Source organism: Hakea prostrata, chromosome 10, assembly GCF_041222555.1.
Source record: "Hakea prostrata isolate BN-2017 chromosome 10, UWA_Hpros_2, whole genome shotgun sequence".
In the NCBI taxonomy this organism is placed as follows: Eukaryota; Viridiplantae; Streptophyta; class Magnoliopsida; order Proteales; family Proteaceae; genus Hakea; species Hakea prostrata.
This window is the reverse complement of record NC_142609.1, coordinates 6,532,818-6,551,537: the sequence shown is the minus strand read 5'-3', so window position 1 is coordinate 6,551,537 and position 18,720 is coordinate 6,532,818. Positions and strand designations below refer to the sequence as shown.

Here is an 18,720-nt window from a genome sequence, read left to right as displayed (position 1 = left end):
ACTTAAGTACATAAAATTCAATATATAACTTCTAAGTTCAAAAAATTAAATACAAAATAACAAACAATAAAAGGGAAGTACAACTTAGTGCCAAGAGGAGTGTCTCTGTGGATCCATCCCATGAGCTAAGTAGTGTTGTGCCTATAACATCCTTTCCTCTAAGCAATGAACATACACATCCCATGACATGTTATGCCTATGGTTGTTAGGGTAGTCAACAACTACAGCTCTATAAGTCTGGTCATCAACATGCCTAAGATAACCAATCTGAGGGAATACACAATTTAGATAAGGAAGTCCTAATGGAGGGGGTATTGGTTGTGGTATTTGGGAAAACATGAAAGAAAAAAAAAAATCAAAATTTGGGGAAACCATGAAACTTGCAAGAAAAAGTCCTGGGTTCCCACAAATTTTCTCAGGTTCCCCTAGAATTTTTTTCTCATGAACCAATTGGGGGAAATTTCCCAGTTTTGCATGGTTTCGTTGAAATTTCCCAAGTTTCAATCGAAACCTAGGACTTTTTTTCGCTTCATCAAGGTTTCGTTTCGAGGTTCTCAAAATGCAAAATTCGATGGTTTCGGTCAAATTTTGTACTATGACTATAAGTGTCACAAATAGAGGAACACAAGGAGGAGGAGATCCTATAGATAAACTCAGTGTGGCAGAAATGAGGATGCTAAGATGGATGAGTGGCAAAACTAGGATGGATAAGAAGAACGATCATATGAGTTGGTCCGAGGTTGCTCCCATAAGTGATGCTTAGAAAAGTCGTTGAGGTGGCATGGCCGCGTCAACGGAGACCTATAAATGCTTCGCGGAGGGATCCTTTAGGACTAGGGCTGGGGGTAGACCAGACCTTAGGAGGTGGTGGGGTTGTTGCTTGGCCTTGTTCGCTGGCTCGGGGGGCGCCTGTGCCCCCCTTGTGGGCGGCTTTTGTTGTTGTTGTTGTTGTTGTAAGGAGGAGGAGATCAGCCAGCACCATTTGCAAGAAATCAAATTTGAATATGAGCTTATCTGGTTTCCAACCCAAGAGGGACAAAATTTCTTCACGGATGACCAAAATATTAATTATACCGTTGGTCAATTTTGCAATACAGAACCTCACAAATGAAGATAGGAATAACTTTTTAGACAAAAACATTAGCATATAAATGAGAATAGGAAACAAGTCCCCTTCTTCAAAACACAGATGTTAACATATGCATGGAACTATGGAAGGACTTTCTGGAGATATTACTGATTTAATCAATAGAATCATATAAAGTAAGAAAGAAGCATACATGATGCTGTGAATGCTGACTCTTCGTCATTGGCAGTGGATGGTTACGTGTCTGAATCATCATTCTTTCATTATGTGTTGCAAGCCTTAGAATAGCAGCATTCATTATATTGATATAAGTTGGACCAGCATGCTGACATGAACTGTTATGAAGTATGGTGTATCCTAAGCTCCCATCATCATTCTGGTCATCCATAACAATTGCTCCATACCTAAAAATGGAAAGGTAAAATAGTACATGATTATGTACCACAGCAGGAAAATAATAGTCAACTGAATAAGGTCAACACTGAAAGTAAAACTGTATGAACACAAACAGTACAAGCACAACACTAAAAAACGCAAAAGCACGCTCACTTGTGAATAAACATGATTAGTTTAAAAAAAAAAAAACCGATGAGACTCAGGGTCAAGCCCTGAAGCCAAAGTGTAGAACATGGTGGACACGTAACAAAAATGGCAATAAAACAGATGTTCATAAGAAATGAAATACTTATACATGATGTAAGTTAAGACAAAGATATGGCTACCATCTACAAGAATGATCTTGAGTTAGACTGTATGTCTGTTAAACAATGAGAAAAGTAATATCCTCTCATACAGAAGAAAAGAGCACAGGTTCTTCAGTGTGATGATGGTAAACCATTTTGGACCATAGTATTAGAGGAAAACAAACAGAAAGGATCCCTTATCTGATTGTAAATTGACCTTCATCCTGCTATAGACTAGAATGACTGCCAAAAAGTATTCTAGCCATGCGGGGACAGAGTAAACCCCACATAAGAGGATCTCAAGAAACATTATGATTCATGCATAACCAGAAAGCTAACTCCATGACATAAAGTTGAAATTTGAACAAGGCAAATGCCAGCATCAAAGATAAAGTCAGCACACCTTGACTGGTATGATTCATTCAAACTGCTCATTAGAAATTCACTCATGGAAATAAGAACTGGGCCCAATCTTGATCCGGCTGCTTCAATGGCATCAGCCAGTGCACTCTCTGAATTGGGGAAACTATATGAACTAGGTTCAAACCTTTGAATCCAGCCCCCTTTTATATATGGTGCAACCTGCAGAATAGGTACTAGTTAAAAGTCAGGAAAACACATTATGTATGAGTTCTTCAAATAAAAATAGGATAGAAGTTACAATAATAAGAGAAAATTATAAATGCTAGTCACTATCATAATGAAATAGACATATTTGAGGAAATTTAACAGTGGTTCTAGCAGTTGCCAAGTTGAGTCAATATCATCTGAAGCTGAATAAGCATACAAAAAAGAATATCATTGGATGCATCAGCAAGGAGGTGACATTGAAGAAATAGAAAGAGTTAAAAGAACACACAAAGGCCAAAAATGGGATTGAGATATACGTGGGATTGAGATAAGATATATGATTTTAACTAGAGCTGAAACGAAAAAGCGAGATTCAAGTAGCCAATCCCCTTTAGTTAGCATGAGACTTAGTATCTTAGTATGGTAACTAAACAACAAAATAAAACATTTTCATCCTTCCACTTTTTCATCAAACAAGAGAATATTAGAACTAGTTCAATTCTGAAAAACAAAAAACAATATGTAAATCAACCAACCTTTTCTGAGATAAAATAGGAAAAATCAAAAGGAATTGGACCACCACCACCACCTCCTCGTAATAAGGGATTGAAGTTTGAGGTAGTCAAAGCCAGAGACTGCTGATCAGGATGTGATTTTAGCTTTAGGAAAAGGAGACCAAAGAGTAAGAAAATGGCAGGAATTACAAGCTGAAAAGCAACTGTTCTGCGATCCCTCCCAGCTGATATAGCCCTCTTCACAAGAAGAGCTTTCACGTGTCCCAAAAATGTGGACCTCCTGATGAAACAACAGCCAATGCAGCGGATACCTAAGAACCGTATGAAACTGAGGACCATAGCAAGAACCAAACAACAGGCTCTCACAAATGCAGTGCATATAATTCCAGGAACCTTCTTCAAATTTCCATATATTTGCTTGGGATTTGACATTTTAGTTGGAGAATAAGGAAGAGAAGTTTCTGTAACAACAGACTCAGAAAAACAAAAAGTTTTGTTTGGTTCAAAATTCTCAGTTCTGTTGAAGTCAGACCCTGCAACTCTCAAGAAAACCTCTTCCAGTGTTGTCACAGAGATACCATAACTCTCAATCCCTAGATGACCCTCTTCACTAACACTTGTTCCAGAGAGTTTGACTGATCTTCTCATGCAACTTTCAATTTCCCGGAACATACCCTCGAAGGAGGATGCGGATGCTAGAGGAAGTCTGAATGAAATCTCTGTACCAACCTGAAAAAGAAGAGAAGACACCCCAAAATCTCAGAATAGCAGACTCCAGTAAAGCTCTACAAAAAAATAAGACAACAACAACAACTCAGATAACAAATATATTCTCATATTAAGGGTCATAAAAAGAAAATCAAGGGCCAAACCATCAGAATAAGAAATTCTTAAAAGTCCTAACATCCTTGGACTAATGATTGTTGATGTTGTTACATACCTATAGGATGAGAATGATACATGTGGCAGCTTAAGTTGGCAGCCAGAGATAGAACTGCATTTTTTTTTTATTCATTATATAAAATAAAGAGTGGCAAAACTAGAAGGATAAGATAAGGAATGATCATATTAGAGTTGGTTTGGGAGTTGCTCCCATAACTGATAAGCTTAGAGAAAGTCGTTTGAGGAGGCACGGCCACGTTCAACGGAGACCTATAAATGCCCCTGTATGGGGAAGAGATATAATCCAGATTGAAGGGACTAGAAGAGCTAGGGGTAGACCTAAGATAACCTTAAGAGATGTGGTGAGAAAGGATGTGCATTGCTTAGGCCATGTATCTAGCATGGCCTCAAATAGAACTGATTGGAAGGCAAGAATCCAAGTAGCTGACCCCATTTAGTTGGGACAAGGCTTGTTGTTGTTGTTGTTGTATATAAAATAAGGAATGCCATTTATGGAAATAGCTTCATACTTTAAAAAAGGTGTACCAATCCATGAGGCTTCAGCTGCTGCAGCAACTGGAGAGGGTTACATGTACGCAGTCTTACAACCAAGCCCACCCCCCACCTCTTTCTTTCCCCAGGGCTTTCACGAGTAGGATATTTTTCCAAACTCAATCGAATGGTAAGTTAAATCACATGGAATTTCTTTCTTGTGAGCAAATACTTGCTTTACCGTTATGCTGAGATAACTAATTATTTGCATGTTAGCAAAAAAATTCAATTTGTTTCCCACCTTTTTATTTGAGAAAACAGAATCCCAAGGGACAGTAATCAGAGGGAAATACACCATTTAGTTCCCGTCATAGTTGCCAGCGCCAAAGTGATCTAAGGCATTTCAGGGCAGTCAAAGAGCTTAGGCAGTAAGATGCCCATCAAAGCAGTGTCAAGGTGAATACAGTGACTTAAGTGCACCCCCACTTCCCTGTTCTTTTCAAACATAAATACACCATACCTGGGAGTTGACCTTTTTATCTTTTTGGAATTATTTATTAGACTATTTTTATTGGATATAGGGAATATTTTCTTATTTATGAATAATATCTAAATCTAAAGTAAATGAAATTTCAGACATAATAACAGTATCTTAAATGATATCTGGCATAAGTAAATGACAAATTTTGATCCAATGACAATTAAACTAGTGCAAGACACCCAAAAACAAGGCAGCAACCGCCCAGGCTCCAATAATTCAGCCCAGATGCCTAAGCAGCACCTTGGCGTGAAACTATGGTTCCTATAAATGATTGGATATCAGGATTAAGCTAATTACTGCATTTTTTGCATGTCAATCCAGAACATTCAGGAAACATGGGCAACAAAGATTCACCATTCCATCCCTCAAGATTATAAAAAGTTCAACTGTCACTATGTTGTCCATAAAACATTTAGGTTTTTCAGCTCCATAACTTCCATAATTACAGCGATAAATGTGCAATATGGAGAGATTATAAACATCTGAACCTGTGAGTTTTCCATAATTTTTTACAAAAGAAAACACTAAAAGTGGGAATCATTAAATATAAGGAGAGAGTAATACATCACTCAAGCGAGTTGCAGAAGGAACATGACGATGAATAATGTCAGCAGCTACAGTAGCTGTAGGTGCACTCTGTGAAGACACCAAAGTAGAATCATATTACTTATGAACTCTGATAACAGAAAATCTAAGTCATAGAAACAGATGATGGAATATGTCATAACAGAAACAAACCTTCACCAGTGTAAGAGTATACCCAACACCATACAGGTGCTTCAAGAAAAGAGAACTGTGACAGAACAGAGAATTCAAATGAGAAAAATATTTTTCAGAATACACAAGTTCATCAAGAGCAGTTATCTAGATCCAACTACAGTAAAAGAGAGATAAAAAAACAGAGAAAATTGTAACATTCCAGAATGATTTTACAACAACAAACAGTCTTATCCCAATTAAATGAGGCTGGCCACATGGATTCTTTCCTTCCAATCAAACTTGTTTGCGGCCTTACAAGATATAAGGCCTAAGCTACGCATATCCTTTCTCACCGCTTCTCTTAAGGTTATCTTAGGTCTGCCCCTAGGTCTTATAATTCCTTCAATCTGGATTAAATCACTTATCCATACAAAAGCATTTACAGGCCTCCACTGAACGTGGTCGTGCCACCTCAAACGACTTCCTTGTAGCTTATACTTATTGGAGCTACTCCAAGACCAGCTCTAATATGATCATTCCATATCTTATCCTTCCTAGTTTTTCCATTCACCCATCTTATCATCCTCATCTCTACTACATTGAGTTTATCTATATGATGCTTCTTAACAGCTCAACAATCTGCACCATACATAAGTTTTAGAGAATATTCCCAAGATCCCACAAGATTCCCTGCAATGGCGCTGGCTAGCACCAGCTCGAGATCCCTTCGGATCTCTCCTTGCTTCTTTATGTGTTTTATTTTGGTATTTTTGGGCCTATATAAGGCTGACTTGTATCTACCTAAATGCAATATAATATTCAGCCCTCCTTCTGGCTGTTCCTCCTTTCTTTTCTCTTTCTCTTCTTCATTTCATTTCTTCATATTTTGGCTGACATGGTATTACTGTATTAGAGCCATCTTGATATCAGCCAATCCCTCAGGTGTTTTTCTAATTTCGAGTGCACAAGGCTACCACCACTGCTGGATCTGGTTAGAATCATAATTAAGGATGTCAACCAGTTGGGTTCCATCCAGCCCAGACAGGCCTCACCCATGATGTAGGCAACACTTTCTCCAATCATCAGGTAGTCAGGCCTACCTGGATGAATGTTTTCAGGCTTTAATCAGGTATATTAATCATGCTGTAATCAGCAGACTTGCCCCTTACTTTGCAGAGAGGGTGTTTCCCGAGATCAACCCATGACAACTTGGTCACAATGGAGCAGCAGCCTTGCCATTGCACACAAGCACTCAAATGTATCAAAATAAGTGGTACACAAATTGAAGGAATATTGAAATGCAAAAACTTAAGTTTCCAAAGACACAGAGAGAGAGAGAGAGAGAAAGAGAGAGAGACAGAGACAGAGACAGAGAAAGAGAACAATGAGATGATGGAAAAAGGAAATATGATTATAACATGAGACTAACAGCAGCATGTATTTCAGGAAGAAAAGGAAAAACAATCACAGAAGTAGAAGCCATTACCGAGCAAAGCCAAAAGAAACTGACAATCTTTTCTTTAAAAAAGAAGACAACTAATTATTTTGTTAAGTCATGAGCAATTTAAAATCACTGATCCAAGATAACTTGCATATCAACAGTATAGCAAGAAAGTGTATTGACACTAGGCTGGCAAGATATCAAGATAAATTAGTAATATATATTCATCTTCCCAACTAAAAAATTATTTAGCATAAAGGAACCTTCCACAACATCTCAAAGAACCATTTGCCATAATGGCTATTCGATCTCCTAATATGTCAGCTTCATCCATTGAATGTGTTGTCAATAATATTATCCTGCCCTTCTTGATCTTTTTGATTAATTGCCATGTTGATCGCATGGAATATGGATCCATTCCACTTGTAGGTTCATCAAGGATGATAACCTGCAAAACGGTATTTAGATTCTTGACACAGATTTTAATGGAATCGCATTGCTGATGTAATTTGTATGATCTTGTGTTGCACCTTACTATTTCCTATCAGTGCAATTCCAAGAGACAATTTCCTCTTCATTCCACCAGAGAGTGCACTAACAACAGTGCTAACTTTATCTGCCAAACCCACCTGGCCAAAATTTCATAGAAGAAAAAATTGGAAATAAAAAAAATAAGGTAAAACAATTAACTAACATACATAAAAGTATAAACAATAAACGATAAGAGCAAATCAACTTCATCCCATCATATAAAACGTAATCTTTTTACTGAATACTCAATTACTCACATTGTCAACCAAAGAAAAAGCCAACATCATACCATAAACCCATGTCTTAAAAATTGTAGAGAAAAATTTTCAGTTCTGCTTCTATGGATAACGAGTGAGATTCTTCAAAGATATTCTGCTCCCTTCTTCCATAATGTAGGTGGACATTTTCCAAAGTCCTTTTTCATTCCTTAAGGTTCCAACACCTCATTTCCCATAGAAATTTGACCAAATTTCCAGTTTATTCCCACTATCTAGTCTAGGAAAATAGGCCTTGCTATTTCTTAGTCTCCATATAGAAATCTGAGTTTCACATCCGTACATTGACAACTGTAGTGGACAGATCTTCAAATCGACCTTAGATTTTTCATACCCAAAGACCCAAATATATATATATATATAAAGTTCAACCAGATTTTATTTATTTATTTCTTTCTTTCTTTCTAATTTAATAGAATAACAGAAAAGCTCATTAATTTATTCCATTAATCTGCATCAAAACAAAGGACCAGCCTTGGATAATGAGCGCTACATGCAAAAAAATCAGAAAGTTTAAACCATCAAAGTTCAATCTTCTCCTGCTCTAGCACACCACAAATGATATCATTTTTCTATATATATATATATATATATTGGGTGAATGAATAAATAAATTAAACAGAGCCTCCAGGGATGGGAGATGCACCAAGCATTTAAGATATGTCTATCCTACGGAATCATTACAAGAGAAAACCCTGGAGGAATATTTTCCTTCTACATTGAAGGAGATGGAATCCCAAATCTGACAGAACAGTCAAGAGTTGGACGTCCATTTCCTGAGAATTCTCTCCTCCAAATTTGATTTATGGTTGCAGCAAAAGCAAGTTTCCCAATGAGGATGCAAATTGAGGAGCCTTGAAAAGTCATGTCCACCCAAATCCATTCTCTCTCAAAAGGAAGTATTCTCCTAGGTCTGGACCAGCATTTAACCAGGATACCATTCCAAATAGCAGCAGCTATGGGGCAGGCAATGAAGAGGTGCTCTGTGTCTTCAGTGCCATTCCAGCACAGAGTGCAGTTGCATTATGTGTCTGTGCCAAAGGAAGGCCGAGCAGAGGATCTTGAATTCCTGATAAGACTCTCCAGAGGGTGAAGCTGTGCCTAGGTATGTGGTTTTTAAACCAAACCAGGTTCTTCCAGTTGACATGAGAGCCTCTTTGTCTTGTGATTTGCCAGGCAGATCTGATGGTAAATCTCCAAAAGGGGCTCCCCAGATGTATTTGTCACTTCAGTCACGGTTTTTCTGGATGATGTGAAGCATGTTCCAGGGATCAATCACAGCTGGGTGTCTGGTAGGGGGGAAGGGCGGATTCCATTCAGCATTTAGGTTTAAGATGTCCACAACCTTGGCATGCCAGTGAAGGCCACTGCAGTGGAAGGCATTTGAGCTGGTTTGGTGGAGAAGAATGCCTTTTGGGTGCCAATGACCAAGCCATAGGTCAATACCTCTTCCACTTTCAATCTTAGAAATCGTACTGTTATATGTGACCTGAATTCTTGAACTCAACTTCAAAGATGGACCCACGCCGACATATTTGGTGAATGTCCCAAATGACCAGTGTTGTGAGATTTGTGATGGAAGTAGATCTCGTATTTTATGGGGTTGTGGGGCCCAACCTGATGGGTCATTGAGAGATTTGAAGATTTTGCCTCAAGGTTTTGAGTGAGAGATTTTGTAATGCTGTTTTGGCAATTGGTTGAGAGATCTCCATTGTAATCTTCTTCCTACATAGTGAAAGTTCTTCGCCCCATGGATGTCGCACATGGCGTTCGTTTGTGAACCATGTTAAATCTCTGTGTTTCTTCAATTTATTTTCATCTCTGTTCGTGAAATCTTGGTCTTCATTCTACCAAATACTTTGTGTGAACCTATGGATAAGATCTTATGCCAAATGCAGGAAGCATCTGAAGGGCTTCGAGTGGTCCAAATGGAGTCATTTTTCAGCTGTGCAGAGTAGAGCCAAGTGACCCAAATACTGTCCTCCCATTTTGCAATCTTCCAGAGGAGCATTAGGATGTTAGGTGTGTTTACATCCTTGATTGATTCTTCTGATGCCCAGACCTCCTGGTTTTGGGCAGCAGACCACAAACCAACTGATGGGGTGAAGAGACCTGGAGACATCAACTCCCTTCCAAAGAAAAGCAGCCATAATAGATTACAAGGCCTTGGTAACTGCCGAGGGCAGCACAAAAGCACCAGACCATAAGAGATAAGTGGCTTGGAGAAAACATTTGACGAGGACCAGTCTGCCAGCAAAAGGAAGGATCTTGCCTTTCCAAAAGTTGAAATTTTTTTCCCAACTTGATCTAGCATGGGGTGCAATGATGAGCAGAGAGCATGGTAGGAACAAGAGGGAGACCTAAATATTTGACTGGAAGACTGCTCAAGAAGAAACCTGAGATGTCGATGAGAGTGCCTCTGAGATCATCCTGCACTCCAACCAGGAATATTGTGGACTTGGCAGGATTAATTCTTAGACCAGTGAAGTTGCCACAGAGGAGAGACCCTAGGATGTTTTCAAGGGACCTAGGATAAGCTTTAAAGAATATCATGAGGTTGTCGGAAAAGGGCAACTGAGTAAGCTTGGTAGTGCTACACTTCGACAAGGAGGTTAGTATATGTTTGGAGCCACCTAGAAAGCAGTAGCACTTCCATAATCAAGGTAAAGAGATATGGTGAGAGAGGAGATCCCTGACATTGCCAACTGACAATGAGAAGTGCCTACAAGGTTTCTATTCACCAAGATTGAGAAGCTAGCAGAGGAAATGCAGGATTGGGCCAAATAAATGAAGTGCTGAGGAAACTGAATGATTCTGATGGAATCCCACCTCACTGAGTCAAATGCCTCGAGGAGACTGTTAGAAAACAAGCTTTAAACAATCAAAATAGCAGTTGAACTTGAACAAAGAAAAGAGAGGAGAAGAAGAAGAGAAGAGAGATGAAGAACTAGTGGAAAAGACCTGTGATTCTTAGCTCAAGAGTCTAGAATCACAGAGCACTTTTATTTATAGCTTCTAATGAATCTAATACAACTTGAGAGACAAGTAATTGTCCTCTAGAAGAAGGAAACAAAATATTACAGCTTTAGTAACTTCCTAACTCCTAAAATAGAAAGTTCTGAAAATAGAAACTACCACCAAAATAGAAACTATGCTTTCTAAAAAACTCCCAAAACTTATGTAGCAAGATTCCCACATTAGAAATAGAAAATATAATCAAAACAACAGCAAAATACTGTTCACGTGAACAGTAAAAGCTGTTTTTACTGTTTACGTGAACAGTAAAAACACTGTTCACGTGAACAGTAAACTCCAAATTACGTATACTTTAACACTTCCCCTCAAGCTGGAGCATACAAATCTCCCATGCCCAGCTTGCAACAGATAGACTGAAAACTTGGTTTGAACAGAGCTTTGGTGAACAAATCTGCTAGTTGGTCAGTAGAGCTCACAAAAGGAGTTGCTATAAGCTTCTTCTTCACTGCATCACGCACAAAATGACAATCTACCTCTATATGCTTCGTTCTCTCATGGAACACTGGATTACTAGCAATGTAAATGGTTGCCTGATTATCACAAAACATTTTCATAGGGGCAGAAACTGGAAATCCTAATTCCTCTAACAATGAACGAAGCCACATCAATTCAGTAGCGGTGTGGGCCATAGCCCTATACTCAGCTTCAGCACTAGATCGAGCAATGGTAGACTGTTTCTTACTCTTTCAAGTCACAAGATTTCCACAAAAAAAAAGTACAATAACCTGTGGTTGACCGGCGATCAATAACGGATCCAGCCCAATCTGCATCAGAAAAGGCAACCAAGTCCATACTCCGATTTGGTCGATAGATGAGCCCTTTTCCGGGTGCACTCTTGAGGTACCGAAGCACTCTCATCGCTGCATCCCAATGAGCCTTCTTAGGAGACTGCATAAACTGACTCAACACACCAACAGAATAAGAAATATCAGGACGAGTAACAGTAAGATAAATAAGTTTTCCAATAAGACTCCTGTAACGATGGACATCATCTAACAAGTCATCATCATCACGTCCTAACTTCAACTGAGGATCCATGGGAATGTCACTAGGTTTAGAAGCAAGCATGCCAGTCTTAGTCAAAAGATCTAACACATACTTTCTTTGTGACAAACTTACTCCTTTTTTACTGCGGATCACTTCAATCCCCAATAAATATTGTAGATCACCTAAATCTTTGGTTTGGTAATATTTGTGTAAGTGTGCCTTAACTGTATGGATTGCATCAACATCATTGCCTGAAAGGACAATATCATCAACATAAATTGCCATAATGACAACATAATCACCTTGCCGTCTAACAAACATAGAGTGATCAGAATAACACAGTACAAAACCAAAAGACTCCACAGTCTTGCTAAATTTCTCAAACCAAGCCCGTGGAGATTGTTTGAGTCCATAAATCGCTTTATGAAGCCTGCAAACACGAACACTGTCCTCCCCCTGAGCAACATACCCTGGAGGTTGCTCCATGTAAACTTCTTCATGAAGATCACCATATAAGAATGCATTTTTTATGTCAAGCTGAAAAAGAGTCCAATCATAATTCACAGCCAGAGATATCAAGACACGGACAGAATTAAGTCTTGCCACAGGAGAAAAAGTCTCAAAATAATCTACACCATATGTTTGTGTATAGCCCTTAGCCAGAGCGGGCCTTAAGCCTTTCAACCGTACCATCAGAATGGTACTTAATTGTATACACCCATCGACAGCGGACCACATCTTTCCCAGAAGGTAAGTTGACTAAAGACCATGTATGACGAGAATGTAAAGCATCCATTTCCATATCCATAGCGGCTTTCCAGCCAGGAATTTTAAGAGCTTCGGTATGATGGGTTGGAATATGAACGGCAGACATAGACAAAGCAAGGCAACGAAAGCTAGGAGGGAGATGAGAGGTAGAAACAAAATTGGAAACAGGATAAACAATGTTAGAGTGTAAAGTGCAAGTACGAGTACCTTTCCTTAAAGCAATTGGTAAGTCATCTGAAGGCAGAGTGGGATCTCCACTAGAAGAATCCGCCGGTGGAGAGGATGAAGAAGGAACATCCGTAGGGCCAGCTTCAGGCTCCACTAAAGGAGAGCCGCTAATATTGTTAGGAGGAACTCTACTATCCACAATATGTTCTGGCAACTTATGTCTTCGCTGATAAACCTGTAGAGGAACATTGCTAGTGGAAGGAACTAAAGAGGGAATAGGAGGAGTATCATCCAAAACATTTTCAACAAACACAGATTGACTTAGATAATAAGGAGTGTCTTCAAAAAAGGTCACATCCGCACTTGTAAATTGTTTGCGAAGAACCGGATCATAACAACGAAAACCTTTTTGAGTGCGTGAGTACCCAAGAAAAATACACTTAATAGAACGGGGGGAAAGTTTATCCAAAGGATGTGGTATGTGAACATAAAACACACAAAACCAAAAATTTTGGGTGGAACTGAAAACGGTTCTCTATTGGGAAAAACAATTGAAAAAGGAGATTTTTCAGAAAGCAAAGGCATAGGCATGCGGTTAATTAAATGACCAGCAGTCAAAATTGCATCACACCAGTAACTCTTTGGAACATTCATCTGAATCAAAATAGCGCGTGCAACCTCCAAGAGGTGACGATTTTTGCGTTCAGCCACTCCATTTTGTTGGGGAGTGAATGAACAACTAGTTTGATGAATCATTCCAAGAGAATCACACAAGTTAAATATATCATGTTGCACATATTCTAAAGCATTATCAGACCGAAAAATTTTAATAGGAAGAGAAAATTGAGTCCTAATTTCATGAATAAAACTTTTAAATGTAGTTAAGAACTCTGTCCGATCCTTTAAAAGATACAACCATGTAAGACGGGAGAAATCGTCCACAAAAGTAACAAAATATCGAAAACCATGCCTATTACTAATTCTACAAGGGCCCCAAATATCGGAATGAACAAGAGAAAATAAGGACTCACTACGAGAGATAGAGCGTGGAGGATAGGTGGCACGATGATGCTTCCCTAACTCACACGCTTCACAATTTAATCTGGACACTCGATTTAAAAGAAGGAAATAAAATTTTTAATCTAGGTAAAGACAGATGGCCTAAACGACGGTGCCACCGGAGAGCATCTACACAATCATCGAAAAGAGCCGCAATAGGGGTAGCATAGTCCAGATAGTAGAGTCCGTTCCTTTCACACCCTCCACCAATCGTCTTCCTCGTGTGAAGGTCCTGGAAAACACAATAAGTGAGAGTAAAAGTCACAGAGCAGTTTAGTGCTTTAGTGAATTGACTAACAGATAATAAGTTAAAAGGAAAGTTAGCAACATGAAGTACGGATGATAAAGTAAGAGAAGGTGTAGGAAAAACACTTCCGAGCCTAGAATAGGTGTGGAAGTCCCATTAGCTATGACAACAGAATTTTTAGTGGTAGATTTAGAAAAAGAGCTAAAAAGTGATGACTTACCAATCATATGGGAAGAGGCCCCTGAATCGATGATCCAAGGGGTGGGAGTAGAAGTGAGAAGTGTTGTGTTACCTGCATAAGAAAGTGTGGCAGCAGAAGTACTAGTGGATGTGGAAGCGCCAGTTTCAATATTTTGCAATCGGCGAAGGATTTGGCTTACATCATCTCTTAAAGTCTTAGACAAGTCCCCCCGAAGAACATCCAGACCACTATCGTTGTTTGCTACGATGTCAGTACCACCATCGAAACGGCATGATTGGCAAGGTGCTTGGCCCACTGCGGTGGTTTCCATGTTTGGCCCAACAAGCTTCCACTAAGTGCCCTGTTTTACCGCAATGAGTACAAAGTCGAGATGTCTTATCGGACAGGCTGATCACCACGACCTCCAAAAGACCTACCAACTCCCCCCTAAACCACGACCACGTCCCCTTCCATAAGAGGTAGTGAAGGCTGAATTTTCTCCTTTAGAACTTTTGTTTGGAGAACTTCCTTCAGGCAAGGCAATACGTTGAAGTCTAGAATATGCTTCACTAAGATTAGGGACATGCTCACCAGCAAGAAGATGTCCTTTGACAGATTCCAGTTCAGGGTTCAATCCTGCAAGAAACTTAGACACAAAAAATTCATTCCGTTGGGCCTTTAGCTTCTCTATATCAGTGGTGAGAGGTTGAAAGACATTCAACTACTCCATCAAGCCTTTAAAGGAGTTGTAATAATCCTGCAGAGACTTGTCAACTTGCTGAAATTGAAATAGCTTTTCATAAATACTAAAAATCCGAGTCATATTTTTAGCTTGGGAATAAGTCTCTTGCAAATCATCCCATATTCCCTTTGCAGTCTTATGGAACATAACATTCGTTGCAATATCAGGTGCCATACTATTCCACATCCAAATTTTGATGATTGCATCATCTTGGATCCAACTAAAATAGGATTTGTCAGTCTCAGCAGGAGGTTCATCCTCAATGAACTTAAGCTTACCTTTTGCAAGTATGTACACCCGAACCGCTTGTGACCACAACAAGTAATTAGAACTACCTTTGAGCTTGATAGATGTAATTTGAACGTTTACATGATCTCCTTGAGATCCTTTTGATTCAGTCGTACTCATGATTGAGTCACGTGTAAGTGAAGACATTAAACTGAGGTAGATAGCACTCAAATCAGTTTTCCAAAACTTGAAGTAGAATGAGCAGAAAAAAAAAATTCTGCAACCTTAGGACAGAATAGGAAAAAAAAAAAGAGAGAGGTAACAAAGGTATCCAAGTTCTGGAACGTGTAAGAGTAAGGTAATAGGTAGAGAAGATCAGTTCACATGAATATCTGATCTAACAGTCCATAATATACAGCATTAGGTGGCTGCACACCAAGGAAACAGAAGAGAAAAAAAAGAATTTCAGAAGAGAATATTGAGAACAACACTATTTTGATTCAAAAAAGCTCTGATACCATGTTAGAAAACAAGCTTTAAACAATCAAAATAGCAGTTGAACTTAAACAAAGAAAAGAGAGGAGAAGAAGAAGAGAAAAGAGATGAAGAACTAGTGGAAAAGACCTGTGATTCTTAGCTCAAGAGTCTAGAATCACAGAGCACTTTTATTTATAGCTTCTAATGAATCTAATACAACTTGAGAGACAAGTAATTGTCCTCTAGAAGAAGGAAACAAAATATTACAGCTTTAGTAACTTCCTAACTCCTAAAATAGAAAGTTCTGAAAATAGAAACAACCACAAAAATAGAAACTATGCTTTCTAAAAAACTCCCAAAACTTATGTAGCAAGATTCCCACATTAGAAATAGAAAATATAATCAAAACAACAGCAAAATACTGTTCACGTGAACAGTAAAAGCTGTTTTTACTGTTTACGTGAACAATAAAAACACTGTTCACGTGAACAGTAACATGAACAGTAACGAGAACAGTAAACTCCAAATTACGTATACTTTAACAGAGACCAATGTTCAGAAGAGCTGAGGGGGGATGGTTCTTTCTTTCAAAGCCTCTGACCAACTCATGACACAAAAGAGTAAGTACTTAGACTGTCTGACCATAGGTCACAGTGATGTAACTCAAGTCAACCATAGGTTGCATCAGGCTAGGTTGGACTATCAATTAAATTTGAAAACAGGCAAACCAAAGGTTAGTACTGAATAACAGTATAGTTACATGAGCTAGCACAAGTTGCAACCCAAACCACGGGCACATTTTCTTCTATTTCTCCAATATCCTGCTGCTCCCACCACCATCTTAAGGCCTAGAGAGTCAGCAATATCTATTCATTCAGTCCATCAACCTTATTTTTCAGTACCCTAATACGGTATAAGTTATGCACAAATAAATTCTACCGTAGGATCAAGAATCTCTCACAACACAACAACCTTTGTTCCAACTAAATGGGAATGGCTACATAGATTCTTGCCTTCGTATCTATTATGTTTGAGGCATGCTAGATACAAGGCCTAAGCTATGCATATCCTTTCTCACCACTTCTCTTAAGGTTATCTTAAGTCTGCCCCTAGCTCTTCTAATTCCTTTAACGTGGATTATATAACCTCTCCATACATGGGCATTCCTTCGCTAAATGTGCCAAGCCACCTCAAGCAACTTTCTCGTAGCTTATTACTTATCGGAGCTACTCCGAGACCAACTATAAGATGATCATTCCTCATCTTTTCCTTATAGTTTTGCCACTCATCCATCTTAGCATCCTCATTTATGCTACGCTAAGTTTATCTATATGATCCTTGTTTAACAACCCAACACTTTGCACCATACACCATAGCTGGCCGAACGACGGTCCTATAGAACTTTCCTTCAAACTTTATGGGAATATGTCAATCACACAACACCCTGGATGCACCTCTCCACTTCATCCACCCTATTTTAATTATGTGAAACATCGTCCTTCTATATCACCTTTTTTGTTTATGATTGAACCAAGGTATCTAAAACAATTGTTTTAAGTAATCTCTTTATCATCAAGTTTCACCACCACATTGTTTACCCGATTATGACCAAAGCTATAAACAAGAAATTTTGTCTTTGTTCTATTTAGTTTAAAGTTTTTTGATTCCAAAATTGCTCTCCATGATTCTAGCTTGGTATTAATCCCTATTTGTGTCATCTATCAACACAATATCATCAGCAAAAAGCATACACCAAGGACCCTTGTCTTGAATGTTTTTGGTTAATTCATCCATTTTAAATGCAAACAAATATGGGCTTAAAGCTTATCTTTGCTATAGCCCAACTGTAGTTGAATTCACTACATTATCGCCCCATTGTTCTTACACTTGTAACTGAACCATCACACACATCCTACCTATGTCCACATATTCACTTGCAACATTTCTTTCTCGAGTACTATCCAAATTAATGCTCTATCATAAAAACCATATGAAGATCTTTCCTACACTCTCTACACCTTTCCATTAGTCCCCTAATAAGCTAAATAGCTTTTGTTGTAGATCTTCCCGGCATAAAGCCACATTGGTTCTCCGTAATCGTGGTTACTAGTCTCAAACAGGTTTTAATTACTCTCTCCTATAACTTCATAGTATAACTCATCAAATTGATGCATCTATAGTTATTACAGCTTTGAATATCTCCTTTATTTTTGTATATTGGGACCACGATGCTTCTCCTCCATTAATCTGGCATTTTCCTTTGTGCTCATAATCTTATTAAACAACTTGGTTAGTCAAGCTAACCCATAGGTTTCTAAGCTCTTCCATACATCTATTAGAATTTCATCAGGACCTTGTGCATTGCCTACATTCATCCTCCTTAAAGCTTCTTTTACTTTGGATTTGTATGTATGTTTAAAAATTGGTGGTATGGCGAATGGGGTAATCATTTCAATTACAAGTCCGTGAAGTATGCTTGTTTAGTAGGCTAAAGAAATACATTTACATCTCTTCTTAATGTCCTTATCACACACTAATACATTACCATCTTCACTTTTAATACTTTAACATAGTCTAGATATGTACTCTTCCTGGCCCTTCTTTTAGCATCTTATAAATAGATTTTTCCCCTTTGCCCAGCTTATTATATAAATCTTCATACTTCTTCTCTCTTCTTTTCCCACAATTTTCTTAGCTTCATTTCTAGCCAACTTAATAGCTTTGCAAATCCTCTACATACTTAGTCCTTTCCTATGTCTTAAAACTAGGTTTATTATTCTTAATGGTTGCTTGAACCTCATTAGCCCACCACCAAGTCTCTCGATAGGAATGGAGCTTTCCTTTTGATTCACCTATGACATCCTTAGCCACCTTCCTAATACATGTAGCCATATCATTCCACATTGCATTAGTGTCCCCCTCAAATTCTCACTTTCCTTGTTTGATTACTTCATTAGTGAAGGGTTTCAAGAATCTCCAAGTGTATGAAAAGTCAATTTAACTATCTGCATTTATACCCCTTATGTCAGAAGTAAGATTATAATACACTTCATTAATTTTTTTTAATACACAAAGTTCTATTCCTATGGGGGAAAAAAGGATACTTATAGC

General features: G+C 38.5%; 1 protein-coding gene across 1 annotated transcript in view; it reads right to left on the bottom strand.

Annotated features, from left to right (window-relative positions):
• ABCA1 (ATP-binding cassette A1) overlaps window positions 1-18,720 on the bottom strand; it is a 105,635-nt gene that overhangs the window by 46,164 nt on the left and 40,751 nt on the right. Inside the window, exons 17-23 of the mRNA XM_089138563.1 lie at window positions 7,441-7,539; window positions 7,174-7,358; window positions 5,509-5,563; window positions 5,335-5,406; window positions 2,877-3,584; window positions 2,174-2,352; window positions 1,281-1,491 (exon numbers count right to left, since the gene is read on the bottom strand). Of these exons, the coding sequence (XP_088994689.1) occupies window positions 1,281-1,491; window positions 2,174-2,352; window positions 2,877-3,584; window positions 5,335-5,406; window positions 5,509-5,563; window positions 7,174-7,358; window positions 7,441-7,539 (1,509 nt within the window). The remainder of the gene's footprint in view (window positions 1-1,280; window positions 1,492-2,173; window positions 2,353-2,876; window positions 3,585-5,334; window positions 5,407-5,508; window positions 5,564-7,173; window positions 7,359-7,440; window positions 7,540-18,720) is intronic.